This window comes from Enoplosus armatus, chromosome 19, assembly GCF_043641665.1.
Source record: "Enoplosus armatus isolate fEnoArm2 chromosome 19, fEnoArm2.hap1, whole genome shotgun sequence".
Classification (NCBI taxonomy): Eukaryota; Metazoa; Chordata; class Actinopteri; order Centrarchiformes; family Enoplosidae; genus Enoplosus; species Enoplosus armatus.
The window spans coordinates 19766134-19783119 of NC_092198.1; the positions used below are offsets into that span (position 1 = coordinate 19766134).

At 42.1% G+C, this 16986-nt stretch overlaps 1 protein-coding gene across 1 annotated transcript; it reads left to right on the plus strand.

Annotated features, from left to right (window-relative positions):
• Positions 1 to 2263: 2263 nt before the first annotated feature.
• On the plus strand, positions 2264 to 16779 carry plg (plasminogen). Its single transcript, XM_070925962.1, has 19 exons — positions 2264 to 2315; positions 4618 to 4753; positions 4859 to 4965; positions 5305 to 5419; positions 5512 to 5651; positions 6859 to 6979; positions 7123 to 7241; positions 7753 to 7915; positions 8706 to 8830; positions 9176 to 9335; positions 10444 to 10634; positions 10745 to 10893; positions 11015 to 11108; positions 12273 to 12387; positions 13251 to 13325; positions 13426 to 13566; positions 14236 to 14342; positions 15434 to 15579; positions 16618 to 16779. The coding sequence occupies exons 1-19, from the start codon at positions 2267 to 2269 to the stop codon at positions 16777 to 16779; spliced, it is 2415 nt and encodes an 804-aa protein (XP_070782063.1). The 5' UTR covers positions 2264 to 2266.
• The last annotated feature ends 207 nt before the right edge of the window (positions 16780 to 16986 follow it).

Below are 16986 nucleotides of genomic sequence, written 5' to 3' on the forward strand. Positions count from 1 at the left end.
TTTAAATGAAAGTGCATCTCATGTTAGTGTAATAGCAGAGATCTAAGATCACTGACCTTATTCATAACAAGAATCAAAGTTCACTTTGCGGCTTACGGTTCTGTGTCTGGTTCAGTGCTAGCTTGTGCCTCACATACTGTACCTTACAACCGTTAATTAAAGTTGTCGCGTCGTATCATTTTATCTCTCACGGACCACAAATACAAATGCTTTCAACCTGTTTTTAAAAGAAACAGGCCAATGCCAAGCTCCATCTCGCACTTGTTTCTGTGTCCTTTTTGTTTCCGCGTGTTTTTAATCAAATCGTGATTTTTCAATCCGAATACAATGCTAGTGCCCGGCCTGTGAAGAAAACAGAACAAATGTAAGTATAAGACGCGGTTTTTGCTTTCAGAATAGTTGCATTGAACATCGTAGAGGTACTCCTGAATCCCTTGAACCATCTGCCCCATCAGAAACACTTAAATCGTATCATGCTGTGTGATAGCCATTCATTACCGTGGCCCACTGAGCACAAAGCATCCATCAACGCTGAACAGTGTATTGTAATTGTGGAGATCATCATCAATAGCTCTATTATACTTCCCATCCTTGACACTACCTTATCGACTTCAACAGTTCATCCGTTTGTCCTAACTTTCTTTTCACACGCGGTAACAATGGGGTGTCTTTTGTCAGTTTTAACCACCTCTCTCTCTCTCCCTGTTATCTCAGGTGAAGTTGATGTGACGGCATATCTTTCAGGCGTACAGCTCATCAAGGTTGCCGATCAATAGCACCCTCTGCAGGTCATGACCAGGTATTACACGGGTTGTTATTGGTTTAGATTTAGTTGTGTGTATGAGGCTGATAGATTTCCTTTAACAGAAAGGAAAGCACTTAGCATGTAATAAAAACAATATATAAATAAGAGGGGTAGGTGGGATGGCATAGCGGATTGAGCTCCTGGGATTGTCTGGGTTTGGCACCATCCCCTCAGTGGAAGAGGGCATGAGGCAGGTTGCACGTCTTCCTTTTTTTGGGATCTAAATGAAATCTAATCGCCAGACTGAAGGCCAGAGCCAACCAGGCTTTGGCCATCAGGACCCCGAGACTTTGGGCTTACTTGTTATCATCATTCAAGCCTCTTTTGAAGATTGAAATTCACAACCTTACTTTTGTAGACTTCATTTTGTGAAGTAGCTGGGATTGTTTCCTGTATTGTATTTGGTTGTGTTTGCAATTCGTAATCTTGAGAAAAAGTATTCAGCTCCTTTTCTTGAGCAAAAACAAGGAATACCGAAACTGAAAAATACTCCATTACATGTTGGTGTCCTACACTCAGAATTTTACTTCAACACAGTAAGTATTATCAGCTAAATGTAGTTAAATTATCAAAAGTTAAAAAAAAAAATTTTTTTTAAAAAGAAATGAAAGAGGAAGCAGCCCTAATATTTTTTTTTTTTTTAGAAAGACAGTGGCACAATTTGCCAGACTTGAAGAGTAAGTTCCTCACACACACGCTGAACAGTCTAAAGTAGCTTGTGTTGTAATCACATGTTTGCAGTTGAGGTCATTGGTCCCTTTTCGCTGAAGATTAACTACACATATTGATCTCATTTGATCCAGGTCTAGTTTTCAGTAGTAGAAAGAGAATCAAGTCTGTATAACATTATAACATTATAACACACACACATGCATTACCGGTAAAGATTCCCCTGAACGTGCAACCACTTGCTAAGACGTTAGCGGCACACAGGACGTGCCGGAGTGCTTCGGGGTGGACACAAATTCCAGTGAAGTGTTGAAGAGAAAGAATCGGCATGTTGATGAGAAACAAAAGGTCACATGATATCAAAAGAGGTCAGAGCTCACGGGCAGTCTGCTAAATCTCTTGTAGCTGCAGGAAAGCGACAGAATGGCTCAAGAAGCCGGTGGGTGCATCTCAACAGGGACAACAAGCCTCCCAGCTCAACTCCCTGCTCTCCAGCTGATGGTTTTTTCACAACTGGAACGAGGTAAGAATCAAACAGAACACGGTGCTTTTCGAAAACATTCGATAACAGACAGCAGAAATTCTGTGATATTGCAACGCAACATTTAGTGTTCCAAAATCTCCCATAAACAAGGTTTTTGACCTCTTGCTCTTTTGGCGTCCTTGTCCGGCCAATGATTGACTAACGATGTCCTATTTGTCTCCCCAACATGCTAAAAGGAGCCCAGTAATATACTCCGACGTACCTCTGTGAGTTAGTCGACTATGAGCTGCTAGTATAAGGGCCTCACCATGGACCTGTACAAACTAGCTTTCCTCCTGGGAGTTCTGATCTGCACTGGTAAGACATAATTCAATGCTACTCATGAATAGCTCTACAATTATATAACTGCCATGAAATATTAAGACGTTAAACAGACAATACTTTGCTTCGCTGTGAGAGTACCTCATCAGGACTACCCTGTCCAAGTTGATTAAACGTGTTCTTTCAACGCTATTTCCATCACACAATCGAGCCAGGAGACAAGTCTGGACGCAAATAAAACCGATTTTGTTCACTTTGATGTGTTCATACGCTAACTGTGTCTACTTTGCATCGTTTTAGAGGACCAGGCAATGGGAAGCAGAGACAGACGGATAATAATAATCTAGTTTAAAAAGTAAAACGTAAATTTTTTCATAAAATCCGGCATCTCAGAAATCACATTAAATGCCTGACAGTCTAGGGTTGAAACCGGATTTCAACAGGTCACATCAAATACTCTACTCAACTACTATGACCAACAATATCACAATGAATTCGATTTTTCCTCATGATGTTTTCAGATAAATGTAGTTTAGCTTAAATGGAATTAAATGGAAATTGAGAACTAATCACAATGCTAAATACCAACTGGCCAACAGTGGCTCATCTAATTCAAATAAACCGGATAAACTCTGTGTTGCGCTCGACTGTGTGGGCCAAATTTCACTTACAGACATAATCAGTTATCAGCCTGAACGCTCCACTTGTTCATTTGATGTGGTTCCTACATATAGTAGTGTATTTTCTCACATATCCTTTCAATTGTCAACAGCTCTCAAGATTGCGGTTTTCTCAGTTTTAAACATGCAATAAATGAAATGATCCTTAAAAAAATGAATCCTTGATCCATCTATCCTAAGATATAAAGAAATTAAAAGGATATTTTGTGACATGGGTTTTATTTGGTCATCCAACTCCTGTGTTAGACCACCTGCATGACTAGGTCCGGGTCAATGTTGCTGCAGTTAACAAGTTGAGACCAGACTCTACAAAAATATCATGTGTGGTGTACCACAGGGTTCAATCTTAGGTCCTATTCTTTTTTTGTGTTCTCCCTTGACTCTAGAATGAGGAAATATGATTTATCATTCATTGTTATGCAGATGATACACAATTTTGCCTACTTATGAAGCTCAGGCTTGTGGCCTGGTGTGTTTAACCTCTGTGTCAGAAGGCAAAAAACATTTTGCAGCTTTATGAAAGCAAGTTTGACATTGTTCTGTTGGTCCACTTGAGCCACCTTTTAAATTGACAGAAGAACCTGTGAGGCTTGATATCAAATCTTGAGGGATTATTTAGACGTTTTGTGAAATGTGCAGAAGAGGAGTTAAAGAAGATGTCTGAAGCTAGGAGATCGTTAGCTTAGCTTAGCATGAAGAAGGGAAGCAAGGTGGGAAACAGCTAGCCAGTTGCACTTCGCGTTTTATATTGATTAAACAAATGAGATACAATGTGTGAGCTTCAGAGGTGCTGGTAGAAAGAGCCAGGCTAACTGTTTCATCCTGCTTCCAGTTTTCATGCTAAGCTAAGCTAACCTGCTGCTGGCTAGCTTCATATTACATACATAACTATTCCTTTAAGCCATTTGCTTGAAATGAACTTAATGTTGTTTTTACCCTTATTTTCTATGCTAGACTAATTCATGCACAGAGATTCTGTTTTGTGCATCAAACTCTATTATTTTATTATTTTTAAGTCAGACCAACAACATAACTTCCAATTGTCTCCTTCGTCTCTACTTAAACATTTCCCTCTTCTGTGCTGGTTTCGACAGCCATCAGCACGAAACGTGTTTCACTGAATCTTTTCACACACAAAAACACAGATTCACAGTTGATTCAGGCTGATTAAGTCAGAACAGCAGATAAAGCAGCATTAACATTTTATTATCTCTTCCCTTTGGAAACCGTAAACATATGTATGTTTATGTGTATGTACAGTGTGTATACCCATTTGTGGATTGAAAGTTTTTCCTTCTCTTTTTTTTTAACCCTTTATTTCATTCTAAAATGATGAATGTCCTGTGTATCTCTCCAGCTCGAGAACTATGGTTACTTTGCTATTTATTATTTTTACTTTATTATTTCCCCTCTCATTATGCTGGATTACTTTATTTACTTAATATTTGGAAATGTATGTTGAGGGAATGATTTTCCTTCTTACAAGTCATCCTTTATTTTACACATTAGTCTTTCCACTTTTTTTCTATTATTGTTTACTTGAAAACATTTACTGCAGTTTTTCCTCGCACGTAAAAACCAAAAAACCCGAACCCAGTTGTGATCTTGGACGGCGTTCACTCACGTGGTGAATGTTTTTGTCTCTGTTGTTATTTCAGTTAGTGGTACTGACGTGGACGGCTACGCCAAAACTGAAGGAGCATGGATCCTCGCGCTGAACAGAAGAATGTACTCAGTGAACAATGTGGCTGAATGCGCCGCCAAATGTGACGCTGAAATATCCTTCACATGCAGGTGAAGTTCACCCTTTTAAACGCCGCCATTTACATCTACATTACAATTGAACTTTTACATTTAAGGCTCAGCATCCCAACCCCGACACCTGCTGTGTTTTCACAGGTCTTTCATATATATTGAAAAGGACCAAGACTGTTGGACAGCAGCAGCAAACTCTAAAACAGAGCCTATCATGCGCCGAAGCAGCACAGCTTTATATGAAAAAAGTGGCAAGTCCTTTTGTCTTCATTATGAGTTATATAAGTAGCCGGAAATCTCTTATTATTATTTTGTTACGGTGTCCTTTCTTTGTCTCCAGTGAATGTCTACAAGAGGGCTCCATTTTAACCTTCGTCACGTTGTGGTTAATGTTTAGCTTGTGTTACATGATCAGTGATGTTTGGACTACTGTGACTCACGTTTCGGGGGTGAAACATCACTTCAGCGGGATCAGATGATTCACTCAAAAAGACTTCCACCTAAATAGCAGGCTGATTTATCGCACGATCAAACATGCAATGCTGATTGGGCCCTTTGGTGTATATTGACGTTTCTTTTGTCTTGTCTAGGATACCTCCTGGAGTGTGTAAATGGAATAGGGACAGATTACAGGGGAACAAAGACTAAAACAAAAACCGGAAAGACATGTCAGAGATGGGACGCAAAATTCCCACACAGACCCAAGTATGTACTCGCTTAATATCATTTCATTGAACATATCACATCCTATCCTTTTATGTCATTTCATGCCATTTTTCTCGATGTGTCTGCTGCAGCATGACACCGCAGAGCCATCCCCTAGCAGACCTGGAGTCCAACTTCTGCAGAAACCCTGATGGAGACGGCGGGGGACCCTGGTGTTACACCACTGACCCCAACACCCGCTGGGAACACTGCGAAGTACTCAGCTGCACTGGTAAAAATGATGTACTTGCGTGTGTTTGTTTGTGATATCAGTGATGCCAAGGCACGAATACAAACTACCGCTGTGTCATAAATCACTCCCTATTCTCCTGATTGCCAACCATTTCACCGTCCACCATCTAATTTGAGTGCAATTGATGAATAATTATGAATTATAGTGTAAAATGTGTCCTCCACAACAGAACAAAAAAATATAGTGTGCAAAGCTTTTACACAACTTTTTCCTAAAAGTCCCAGGAGGATAAAAGCAGATCTCTCCTCTTATTTTCACCATGCTAGCTCTGTACGTCTGTACAGCAGTGTCAGAATGTTGGTCAGCTTTGGTGACTTTTCATGTAGCGCCACCATCAGGTCAAAATTTAAACTTGACCTATACTCTGGTTTACGACCAAATGCCTGCAAAGCCAATGATATGTCCCATCAGCCTCAGCTGTGCTTTGTGTTTAGTGGCGCGTGGGAGAAGTTTGCCTTCAAGGCTTTCTGCCAGAAGAAGTCTTTAGGAAGCCTTTCTGCCAGAAAGCACGCAAGAAGTCAGGTGACAGCTGGGTGACATGGGCCTGCCTGACTCTCATCACTACAGTTATTATGTTTAGTCGTAGTTCTGTCACTATTAAAGCTCCTATTATTAATCTCAGCTAATATTACAGCTATTTCTACTGTTAGTGCTGCCATACATCTTTGCCTACCTATCTGTCTGTCTGTCTGTCTCTCTGTCTGTCTATCTGTGTCTCTATGTCTATCTCTCTGTCTCTGTCATGAGATGACTTTGTTGTGATTTGGCGCTATATAAATAAAATTGAATTGAATTGAATTGACAGCAACAAAGTCTACGATGGAGAAGGTTGTGGTGGACTTTCATCGAGGAGCTGCAGGTTTAATTCCCATGGGAGGGAATTAAACCTTAGGTTGGGTTTTGTTAGGTTTAGGAAAAGATCATGGTTTGGGTTGAAATAATAAGTCAACATTGAACTGAAACGTTTCACAATGTTAAGCGCACGTTGAAGACAAACTTCTCCCACGAGCTGTTTAGTGCTAATTAGCAAATGTTAGCGTGCTAACGCGCTAAACAAAGATGTGAACATGATAGACATTATACCTGCTAAACGTGTTAGCATTGTGCTGTGCACACAAAGAAACTGGACAGGCAGGCCAATACAGCAGAGAGGTGGTGTGATGCGTCTGTGCTTGGTCCTTTACAGAGGACTGCATCCACTGCAGTGGGGAGGACTACAGAGGGAAAATCTCCACTACGGAAAATGGCTTCACCTGCCAACGCTGGGACTCCCAGAAACCTAACAACCACGGCTACATCCCCAGCGCGTAAGACCACAAAACAGTAGATTAACCTAAACAATCAACCACAAGCAGGATATCTAACAAATGCATTCAGGAAATAAAACACACAAAAGCTTTTTTTTTTATCCTAAAGATTTACTTTATCTGTCCATTTATGCTTTCTCTAGTCTTCCAGAGAAGTATCTTGAGGAGAACTACTGCAGAAACCCAGATGGAGACCCCCGACCGTGGTGCTTCACCACCAGTCCGACCAAACGATGGGAGTTCTGCTCCATCCCCCGCTGCAGTAAGTCCTCCTATTTTAATCTCTCTTTTACTTCGGCCCTATTCCTCCATTGTAACACTGAAACTTATACCTGCCCAAGCTTCCATCGCTGAGAGTCAGGATCAGAATGATTTTAATCACAGACAAGAGTACATTTGTAGAAATTGTAGTCGTGGGTGCGCAGGTGCAGAATTATGAGAAAATGTAACCACTAAATGCATTTACAAGCAATATGGCTCGTGTAATTGCCACTTTTAATGACTGTAGAAAATATGCACACTCACCCTTTAACCAAAGGTGTGACTTCAGTCCCTCATGTCATCATACCTGCTGATGTACCCCTTGAGCAAGATGTTTAACCCCTTCCCGCTGCAGGCAACCTGAGGAACAAAAGAAAATACCACATGAAGCAACTATTTAGTCATCAGCATTTTTACATTTTTGCTTTAAAGTCTCACTGAAACTACCTAAAAACACTGCTGCCGCTTACTATGAGTTCTGCGGCCAACCCGTGTCCTCCTCCTGTGCTCAGCATCCGAGCCTCCCACCATCGTCCCGGAGGTGACCTGTGCCACCGGTGAAGGCGGAGCGTACCGGGGCACCATCGCTGTGACAGAGACTGGCAAAACGTGCCAGAGCTGGTCGTCTCAGACGCCGCACAAACACAACCGTACGCCGGACAACTACCCCTGCAAGTAAGAGCTGCTGAAAAACAGAGGAATGTTTTGGGGGTTTTTTTCCTGAGAAAGGGACCTATTCATTTGACAAATTACATTCCCATTTAAATTGACTGCACGGTTCAGTCTCGGCGCTTGTATCAGCTCCTTTTTCCACTGTAAACTAACTAGCACCAAGCGGCAGACAGACAAAGTTAGCGACCGGTGAATAAAAGTAGAACATCTGGCTGCCAAAGAGCCAGGACCCGAATCAGCTAAAAGGACCCAAATCATCAGATGACCAGTGCAATACAAGAATGAATGCTAATGTGGTTCTTGTGTCAGTACTGGACGACGAATTCAAAAAAGATGAGCATAACATTATCGAGAGTTGTGAGAATCTGTATCGTAACAAGGAATGTGAATTCAAAAAAACAAAAAGATTCGCTATCAAATCGCATCACAGGAAGAAATGAAATATAACCAATGAAAGTGTACAGTAAGTAAGTCATCCATCTAGTAAACACACGCATACAGTAGAGGCCGCAAGAGTAGAAGTAAAAAGAGTAGACCAACAGGAAAAGGAGTCGGCGGTTACTTGGAATTGTTTGTAATTTAGCTCACACAGCTAGTACGGCTAGCTTGGTTGGCGGTAAACTGATCGCAGACAAACTAAATAACAAATGCACCATACGGCATTGGTCAGGTCTGATTTGGCAGGTCGTGTAAACAAAACAAAAAAAAACCCAAGAAATAAAACAAAGCATGATTCCAAGCATGTTGCCTTTATTGTTGGGTTTGCCTGTATTCATCTTTGTTGTTTTGTCAGAGGCCTGGACAACAACTACTGCCGCAACCCCGACAACGAGAGGATGCCCTGGTGTTACACCACGGAATCTGAGACTCGCTGGGAGTACTGCAAAGTGCCGAGCTGCGGGGATGGAGCCGGGCCAGGTGAAGCGGTGGTGAACAGTGACGATGTCCACGTGATTTACATACCTGCTCATTTGCAGTTCTGTAATTGAATCATGCGCTGTACTTTGAGGGGAGAGCAAGTTTGCAAAGGAAGGCCAGAGTGCCAGGCAAAGCAATGATTAGTTGAATGAAATGAGTAAATGCAAACTTGATTTCTTACCGCATTGCAATGGTGTTGACGATGGCGGTGGTGACGGAGGAAGACACAGCGGCCGGGCCACGAGTTTGAAATAGCGGCTTATAGTATAGAACTTTATAGAAAATGTCTGCCTGCGTCTGAAAATGCGTCCGTGGATCGGCCTGATTTCCGGTCTCTTGCTGCAGATGAGGCGGTGATCCCCCCGGAGGAGGAGGACTGCTACGAGGGGAACGGCTCGAGTTACCGTGGCATAACATCGGAGACCATAAGTGGGAAAAGATGCCAAGGCTGGAGCTCCATGACTCCTCACAGCCACAAAAAAACTCCACAGAACTTCCCCACAGCGTGAGCATCTAACAATGTCTACTAATACATTATATACTTAAAAATGCAGATTATACTTTCTTTTTTTTTTTTTTACTCTGACAGGACATTTTAATGGCAACCAATACATTTTTCACAAAGTAAATGTAATATTGACTCTACCCCCTGGATGACCTGGATGGCCTGCTAAGATGCTAAGTGGCTAAGTGGCAGGAGTTGTACCATGTTGCCACGAGGTGACTCATCTGGACTCACAGTCTCTGCACATGTGGCAGTTCTGCCTGAACATTTTAGGCACAGTGAATTAGTATCGAATTCGTGAACCAGAGTTCACACTGCAAATAGTTATAATGCTAAATGTAACAGCAACCTTGTTCCTTTACTACTCAACACAGTAGAATATATCCTAGCGGTCAATCAGAATAAAAGCATAATTAAGCTTATGATGGTTTGAAAACATCCAGTCCTGCTGACTTGAGAGTGATTCACAGACCAAATAGCCCAATAGCCCTTTCTAAAAATCTGCCGTCCATATTATGCCATGTACCTGGTTCAGGTTTGGTCCTCGGCCGACTATCTAGGATTCAAATCCAATATATGTGTTCAAGGATAAACCAGGTTAGATTCTATGTTTTTCTTCCTGTCAGCAAAATCCCATGAAATGACCAAAACCAAGCTGTTTTGAAAGATGTGCAGTAGGAACCAACGGACAGACAGGAAGTCGCAAAGTTTCGAGAGACGGATTAGGACATTGTTGATTCTGGTCTTTTCATGGGGTTTGTTGACAACCGCAAATAATATATGATATTACCAGCCTTTTCCTTTATGTCGAAGTTGACATGATTGAGTCTGGATAACAACATGGCACATGAGTAAAAGAACAAATAAAAAAAATAAATTTAAACAATTTAAAAATTCATTGTGGAGTCAAAGCGAGCCGGCCATCACAGTACATCTGGTGAGACAACCTCCACTTCTCCACTAGTTACAGCTACTTCAAAGTCAGAGGTAAATCCTGCCCCCTGGTGGTATTTGCTATATTAATAACAGAAACAAGCCAACAGTGATCATTAGTTCCTTTCCTGTATGAGCCTGCTGTCCTGAGGTTCCAGGTCTTCTCTTTCAACAGGGACCTCAGGAGGAATCTGTGCAGGAACCCCGATGGGGACCGAGCTCCCTGGTGTTACACTACAGACCCCAGAGTCCGCTGGGAGTACTGCAACTTGGAGAAATGCCCCACTATTCCTTCAGGAGCTCCACCCACCAAACCTTCAAATCCCCAGGCCCCCTCCACGCCCACCGAGACCCCAGCGGAGAAAGGTCAGTTATTAAACTTCTTCTTCTTAAGTGTGGTTGTCAGATTTTGAGCTTGTTGGTCAGTTTGTTTCAACCTTTATTCGCCTTCTTGTTTCTCTCGGTTGCTGTGTTAGACTGTAAGGTTGGAAATGGAGACACATACCGGGGTCCAACCTCCATCACCATTCTGGGTGTGACCTGCCAGGCCTGGAGTGCCCAGAGCCCTCACCAACACAACAGCTTCACCCCAGAAACTCACCCCACCAAGGGTCTGGATGGCAATGTAAGTGTGTGTATGTTCTTGTATGAAGCGTTTTCAGTTGCAGACTTTCGGAGTGATTAAAATCTGGTAAATCATTGCATCGTTTCTGGGTCATTGATTCTCTCCCTGTGTGCACTGTCAGAGCTGCAGAAACCCAGACGGCGATGTGAACGGGCCGTGGTGCTACACTACTGACAGGAACAAGAAATGGGACTACTGTCAGATCCCTGACTGTGGTACGTTGGGAATTACAGTTAATTACTGACATTTTTAGCGTCGCTTTAGTAGACTAGTAGACTTAGAGTCTACCTGCGTCTGCATGGTTCGAGGGACAGCAATATCAGTCCATCGGTAGAAATGTGTCCAGAGTGAAATATCTCAAAAAATATAGGCTGGATTGGTGTTAAATTTGGTACAATCAGTCATGATCCCCAGAGGATGAATCCCAGTGACTTTGGTCAACACACTGACTTGTCATCTGTTGCCACCAACAGGGCTAAAATGTTCACTTGTGCCCCTAAAACAAATGATCAAATTCTTGTCAACAGCAGCTGTACCTTGAGATGGACGCCAATGTTAGCGTGCGAATCACCAACGGCTAAATGTTAGCATTTTCCCATCCTAACCGATCGCATGTCACCATGCTAATGTTAGCGTTCTGAAACGCTAAAAGATTTCATGCTATAACATGCTAAACCTTCTATGCTAAATGTTTGCAGGTTAATATACGTAGTTAGTTAGTTACGTATATAGTTGTTAGGACGTTGTAATGCACCATAGAGCTCGAGGACTTTTTGATGAGTCGATGATCAGAAAATGAATCGACTATTTTGATTGTTTGCTGCTGGTTTTCTTGGCCTTCTGTCACAGTACAGGCAGCACTGGTAAACTAATTTGTTGTTTGATTTAGGGGATCTAATTACCGCCAAGGCTTATGGCCGCACCGGCTACTAACAGGCCATCACGTACGTCAAATACCCTGGTTGCCAATCATGAAGAAAAGGACAGGCCTTGCAGCCGCGATCCATAACATTACATTACATTTATTTAGCGACCTACAATAAGTGCATTCAACCATGCGGACACAACCCAAAATTCCAAGAATCACGGAACTACATCAGTTTATATACTGAACTGAACATTAGCTATTCAGCTCCAAGCCCAGCTGATTCTTAAGTACACCAGAGCCTTGAAACTACAACTTAAGACTCAGCTCTACGTTGTCAAACCTGAGTCCGTTTTCATCAGCTAAACTGGCCACCGTGTGGAGGATAAACCCTCACCTCCAGCCTCACGGGCTGCTTGCAAGGCCGCAAACGTTCAGTCTTGTCAGCTGACACCAAACAGATTTGTGCTTTACTTCTCTTGTGAGAATTCATGACTGCGAACTTGCTTTTTAGTCGGACTGAAGTGCGGGACGCCAGTCACCAAACCAAAGCGCTGTTTTGGTCGCATCGTGGGAGGCTGCGTGTCTAAACCTCACTCATGGCCCTGGCAAATCAGCCTCCGGACCAAGTGAGTAGAACAATACTGAAATATGATTCCAAGGAACATTTGCAAAATATGATAAAAGGTTAAAGTGGTATTAGGTTTTGGGGGTTTTTTTGTATTAAGGCAAATAAGCCCCAGTTCGGGTCACAGAGGTAACCATCAGTTTTCCTAAAAGACAATTAAAACGGCGATGTTTGAAAACAGTCACAAGTTGGGAAACATATTAACAGTCTTTTTCAATCGTGCAGAGAATGGAATGTTTTTTCATCCAGATGGTTCGAAGAGTTTGTACAGGAACAGTACCTCTGTGACCTGGACGTACGCGACTACAACACACACACTGGGTTATTATTCTGACAACGCGAGCGAGTTATTCAGATGTTGAGAGACCACAATAGATTTCACGCTGCAAAATAAAACCCAAGTTTCACCGAGCATGACCCTCTTTTTTTATTTTTTTATTATTTAGGATCATGGGCCAAAATGACAAAACCCAGTGGAAAAAAAGAAAATACTGTCAAACTGTCAGCATTTTTCCACAATTATTTTCAAATTACTTTTGCTAAAAGGAGGAATGTGTTTTTCTTCAACGGTTCTTTAGTTGGGTGAACAAACACCATTCAACTGTATTTACTGAAATCTCGACTTCAGTAAATATGCCTGTGTAATGGTGGAAACACCATACGTTACGCTACTGCCTTTAAATAGAAAATATATTTCTATATAGTATTTCTACATGGATTGTTTGCTTATTTTATGTATTTTCTTATTGTAAATATTAATGTCTGTTAATGTCAAAACTGAAAATATCATGGAAAAAAGGGTCATATTGTTGGCCATTTATTCTGTCCCCCTTTGACACGTCTCCGTCCGTCTCTTTCCACCAGCATGGGAATTCATTTCTGTGGAGGAACTCTGATTCACCCACAGTGGGTGCTGACTGCCGCGCACTGCCTGGAGAGGTCAGAGAGAGCGTTCAGCAAACATCTCAAATATCAAATCCCGTGGCAACACGAGTGTGTGTGTGTGTGTGTGCGTTTATTAATGTGTTGTGTACCGTAGGTCCAAACGGCCCTCAGCCTACAAGGTGCTCCTGGGAGTCCACACAGAGAGGGCCAACGAGCAGTCGAAACAAGAAAGGTACCTGGACAAACTGGTTCTGGGACCCAACAGGGCCGACATCGCTCTGCTCAAACTGCAGAGGTGAGCACTGGACTACCACCGCTGCCACTAATCATAACTATCCGTCCTTTACTCACTATCGCTACTAGGTGGTGGGAAGCGACGGAAAGTATATTTACTCAAGTGCGGTACTTTCTGCTACTTTGTACTTCTACTCCACTATAATCCAAAGGCAAATATTGCACTTTCATGTATTCACAAGCAACCCACAAGTATCTAAAGTAAGCTGCAGCATTAACGTGATGTACATGTTAATGCATCAATATTATAAACCAATGATGTAATACAGGCCATTGTGCAATGAGCCGTGCTACATGATGAGTACTTTTACTTTTGGTACTTTAAGTAAAGTCTGAAGCTCATTTTCACAACTAAGTCAAATTTGCAGGACTTTTTTTTTTTTCTTGTAACACAGTATTTCTACACTGTAGTATCGTAACAGTTAACCTAAGTAGAACATCAGAGTACTTCCTCCACACCTGTTGCTACTGCAGAAACAGCAGTGCCCCGCCCCCTAACAGCCATTGTCCAATCGTAGCTCAGCAAAGACTTGAACGCATTAAACAGTAACGTGTTTGTCGGCTCTAACATAAGCTGTAATCATTAGCATGTCTGGCTAACTAGCTTACTACTTGGCCACAGTGGTAACAGTGTGTGTGTGTGTGTGTGTGTGTGTGTGTGTGTTTTCAGCCCTGCATTAATAAATGACAAAGTCCTGCCAGCTTGTCTGCCAGAGACGGACTACACTGTTCCCAGTGGAACCGAGTGTTACGTCACTGGATGGGGTGAAACTCAAGGTACAGTACGCCGTGTGTGTGTGTGTGTGTGTGCTGTTGTACTGCTATCAATGTGAGGACCAGTTTGTGAGAGTGAGGACATTTGAAGGAGTGAGGACCTGTGCTGTTAGAGCTCAGGGTTAGGGAAGGTATTTTGTTAATAAGTTCCTCTCCATGAGCCAAAATGACCACATTTTATCACATTTGTTGCTTTTTAAAAAAAAAAAAAAAATTTATTCAAGATGTACTAAATATTCTGAAACTCAAGTGCAAGTTTCAAATTTTCCAAAGCGCACTGGGTGATATACAGAAAAAAATCAGATAGTGTACCATGAAATAAGTTGCAGTATAATAGCTTATAACTCACTGGATCTAATATTCTGAATGTGTAGAACAAGTTGTTAAACACATTCATCTTCATCCCTTTAAAACCATAGACATAGACAGGCTATACTGCTGTACTATACTCTTTACACCGCACTATATTTCCATGTAAATCATGTAAATCATGTAAATATGTTATACTGTTATGCCACGACTGTACTAGAGACGAAACTGCACTGTGACGAGTTTAATGACTCTTGCATAGTTTCTGTTATTTATCTATCAAACAGGTGACAACATATAAGAGCAGACTGGCTGTCGGTGTCTCACTATTTCTTCCATGTTTTTTTATCGATGGTGGTTAATTATTACCACAAAAAGATGTACGATTCAGATTCTTGTGTTCTGGCCTGGAGCGCAAAGAATAAATGACTAATGACGGAGACGAAGGCAGAAAACACTATAAAATTTTCATACACATTAAATTATATTAGATAAGGACGTCTCCACAAGTCTTAACCGAGGAAAATAAGCCTGAGCCGTCCGTGACAAACGTGAGTATTCACAATTCCCTACTCCACGTAGATCATAAACCTCTGAATATAAAAAGCAGTTCTTGAAATGGGTGGAGAAGGGTTAGGAAGACCGCAGCCCAGTCTTCCTCCCCCAAAATTCCCCGCACTGAGGGGAACCCTGTGATGATGATGATGATGGTAATGGTGATGATCATGGGTGAAAGATGAGGAAGAGGAGGATGGGGCGGCTAACTGCGGGGAGGTGTGTTGCAGGTACGGGAGGCGACGGCATCCTGAAGGAAGCCGGCTTCCCCGTGATCGAGAACAAGATCTGCAATCGCCCGTCCTACCTGAACGGCAGAGTCAAAGACCACGAGATGTGTGCTGGAAACATCGAGGGAGGGACCGACAGCTGCCAGGTACGGAACACGGTAGATCCATGTGGAAAGCCACAGCGCTAACACCTTCGTTTAGGATAATTCAGCTTCCTGGAAAGAAATCCTTAATTTTGTACTCATTCTAGAGAAAATGTAGACATTGTTCGAGCGGTGAACTTTCGGTTCGTTTCAACGAAATGCTAATCGAACCCGGAGAGATCAGCTCAACATGCAGGAGTGATGAATGATTGTCTACAGGCTAACGTATAATTCGACATATAGTGCTTAACAAATGTATTAGACCCCCACCCAGTGTAAGGTGTTTGCCCCCGCTGCCCTAAATGAACAGTATTGCTGATGACCAAAATATTTGATGTCTCTGTAATGGTTAATCCACCAGTATGTGCAAGCCAAGCTCTTTAATCAAAATGACATCTTTAATGCTCAAATATAATTATTGTTGTTATCCATGAATTCTCAAATTTACTGTTTTACAAAAAAGCAGAAACAAAATAGTAAAGCACATTATTATTATTACAGTTATTTACTTGCATTCCTGAACAGAAACATTTGTTTTGTGGTTGCAAAGAATGCAAGCTGTTATCAGGGCCAAAGGAGGTCGTACAGAATATTAAGATTTTTGGTTAATATATGTGAATAAGGACTATTTAGTTGTTCCAGTTTGTTATTTGCCTAATAAATAACAATACAATTCTGAATCTCAGACTGAATGGTCGGCGGGTTGAGATGCATTGTGGGTAACGTAGGCGCCAGGTTTTCACAAGGAGGAAGAATGTATGGAATAAAAAGAAATTTAAAAAAAGGCTATATCTCCGCATCGATTTTGATACTTTCGCGAGTCCGACGTTGTTATAGGAGTGCGAGAGTTCAGTTCAGTTCTTTTAATGACTTTACATATGTTCCGATTAACACTAAACGAGTTCTTTCCAGAAAACTTGAGGAGGAAAATATTAGGAAATGACAAACCACATCTATGTCCCTTGTAGCACAGTGACCTAAAACTGTTCTTCCTTCTTCCTGCTTTGCTTGTGTGTTTGTGTGTTTGTCTCCCCCCCGCAGGGCGACAGCGGCGGCCCCCTGGTGTGTAACTCCCAGAACAGGTACATCCTGCAGGGCGTGACCTCATGGGGCCTGGGATGCGCCAATGCCATGAAACCCGGCGTCTACGCTCGAGTCTCCAAGTTTATCGACTGGATCGAGACCACCATCCAAAATAATTAAAAACTATCCACCCGGGAACAAAAGCAGTCGCAGGAAGTGACTGTTTATTGTGCTTTTTTTTTTGTTTGTTTTTTTTTGGGGGGGGAAGAAACTTTAACTTGTGTGTTCTGTTCCAACGTGACTAATTAAGTTTGTGGCCTGGCATCATCTCACGCCGGCAAGCGTTTTGTTTCCTGCGGTGCAAAACACAATAAGCAGACCGCATTC

Excerpts from the sequence above, each read along its gene's own strand:
- plg (XM_070925962.1), top strand. The coding sequence starts at position 2,267 with ATGGACCTGTACAAACTAGCTTTCCTCCTGGGAGTTCTGATCTGCACT. Across the intron at positions 7,242-7,752 it reads CTGCTCCATCCCCCGCTGCA|CATCCGAGCCTCCCACCATC; the intron begins GTAAGTCCTCCT and ends TCCTGTGCTCAG. Across the intron at positions 13,567-14,235 it reads GCTCTGCTCAAACTGCAGAG|CCCTGCATTAATAAATGACA; the intron begins GTGAGCACTGGA and ends GTGTGTTTTCAG.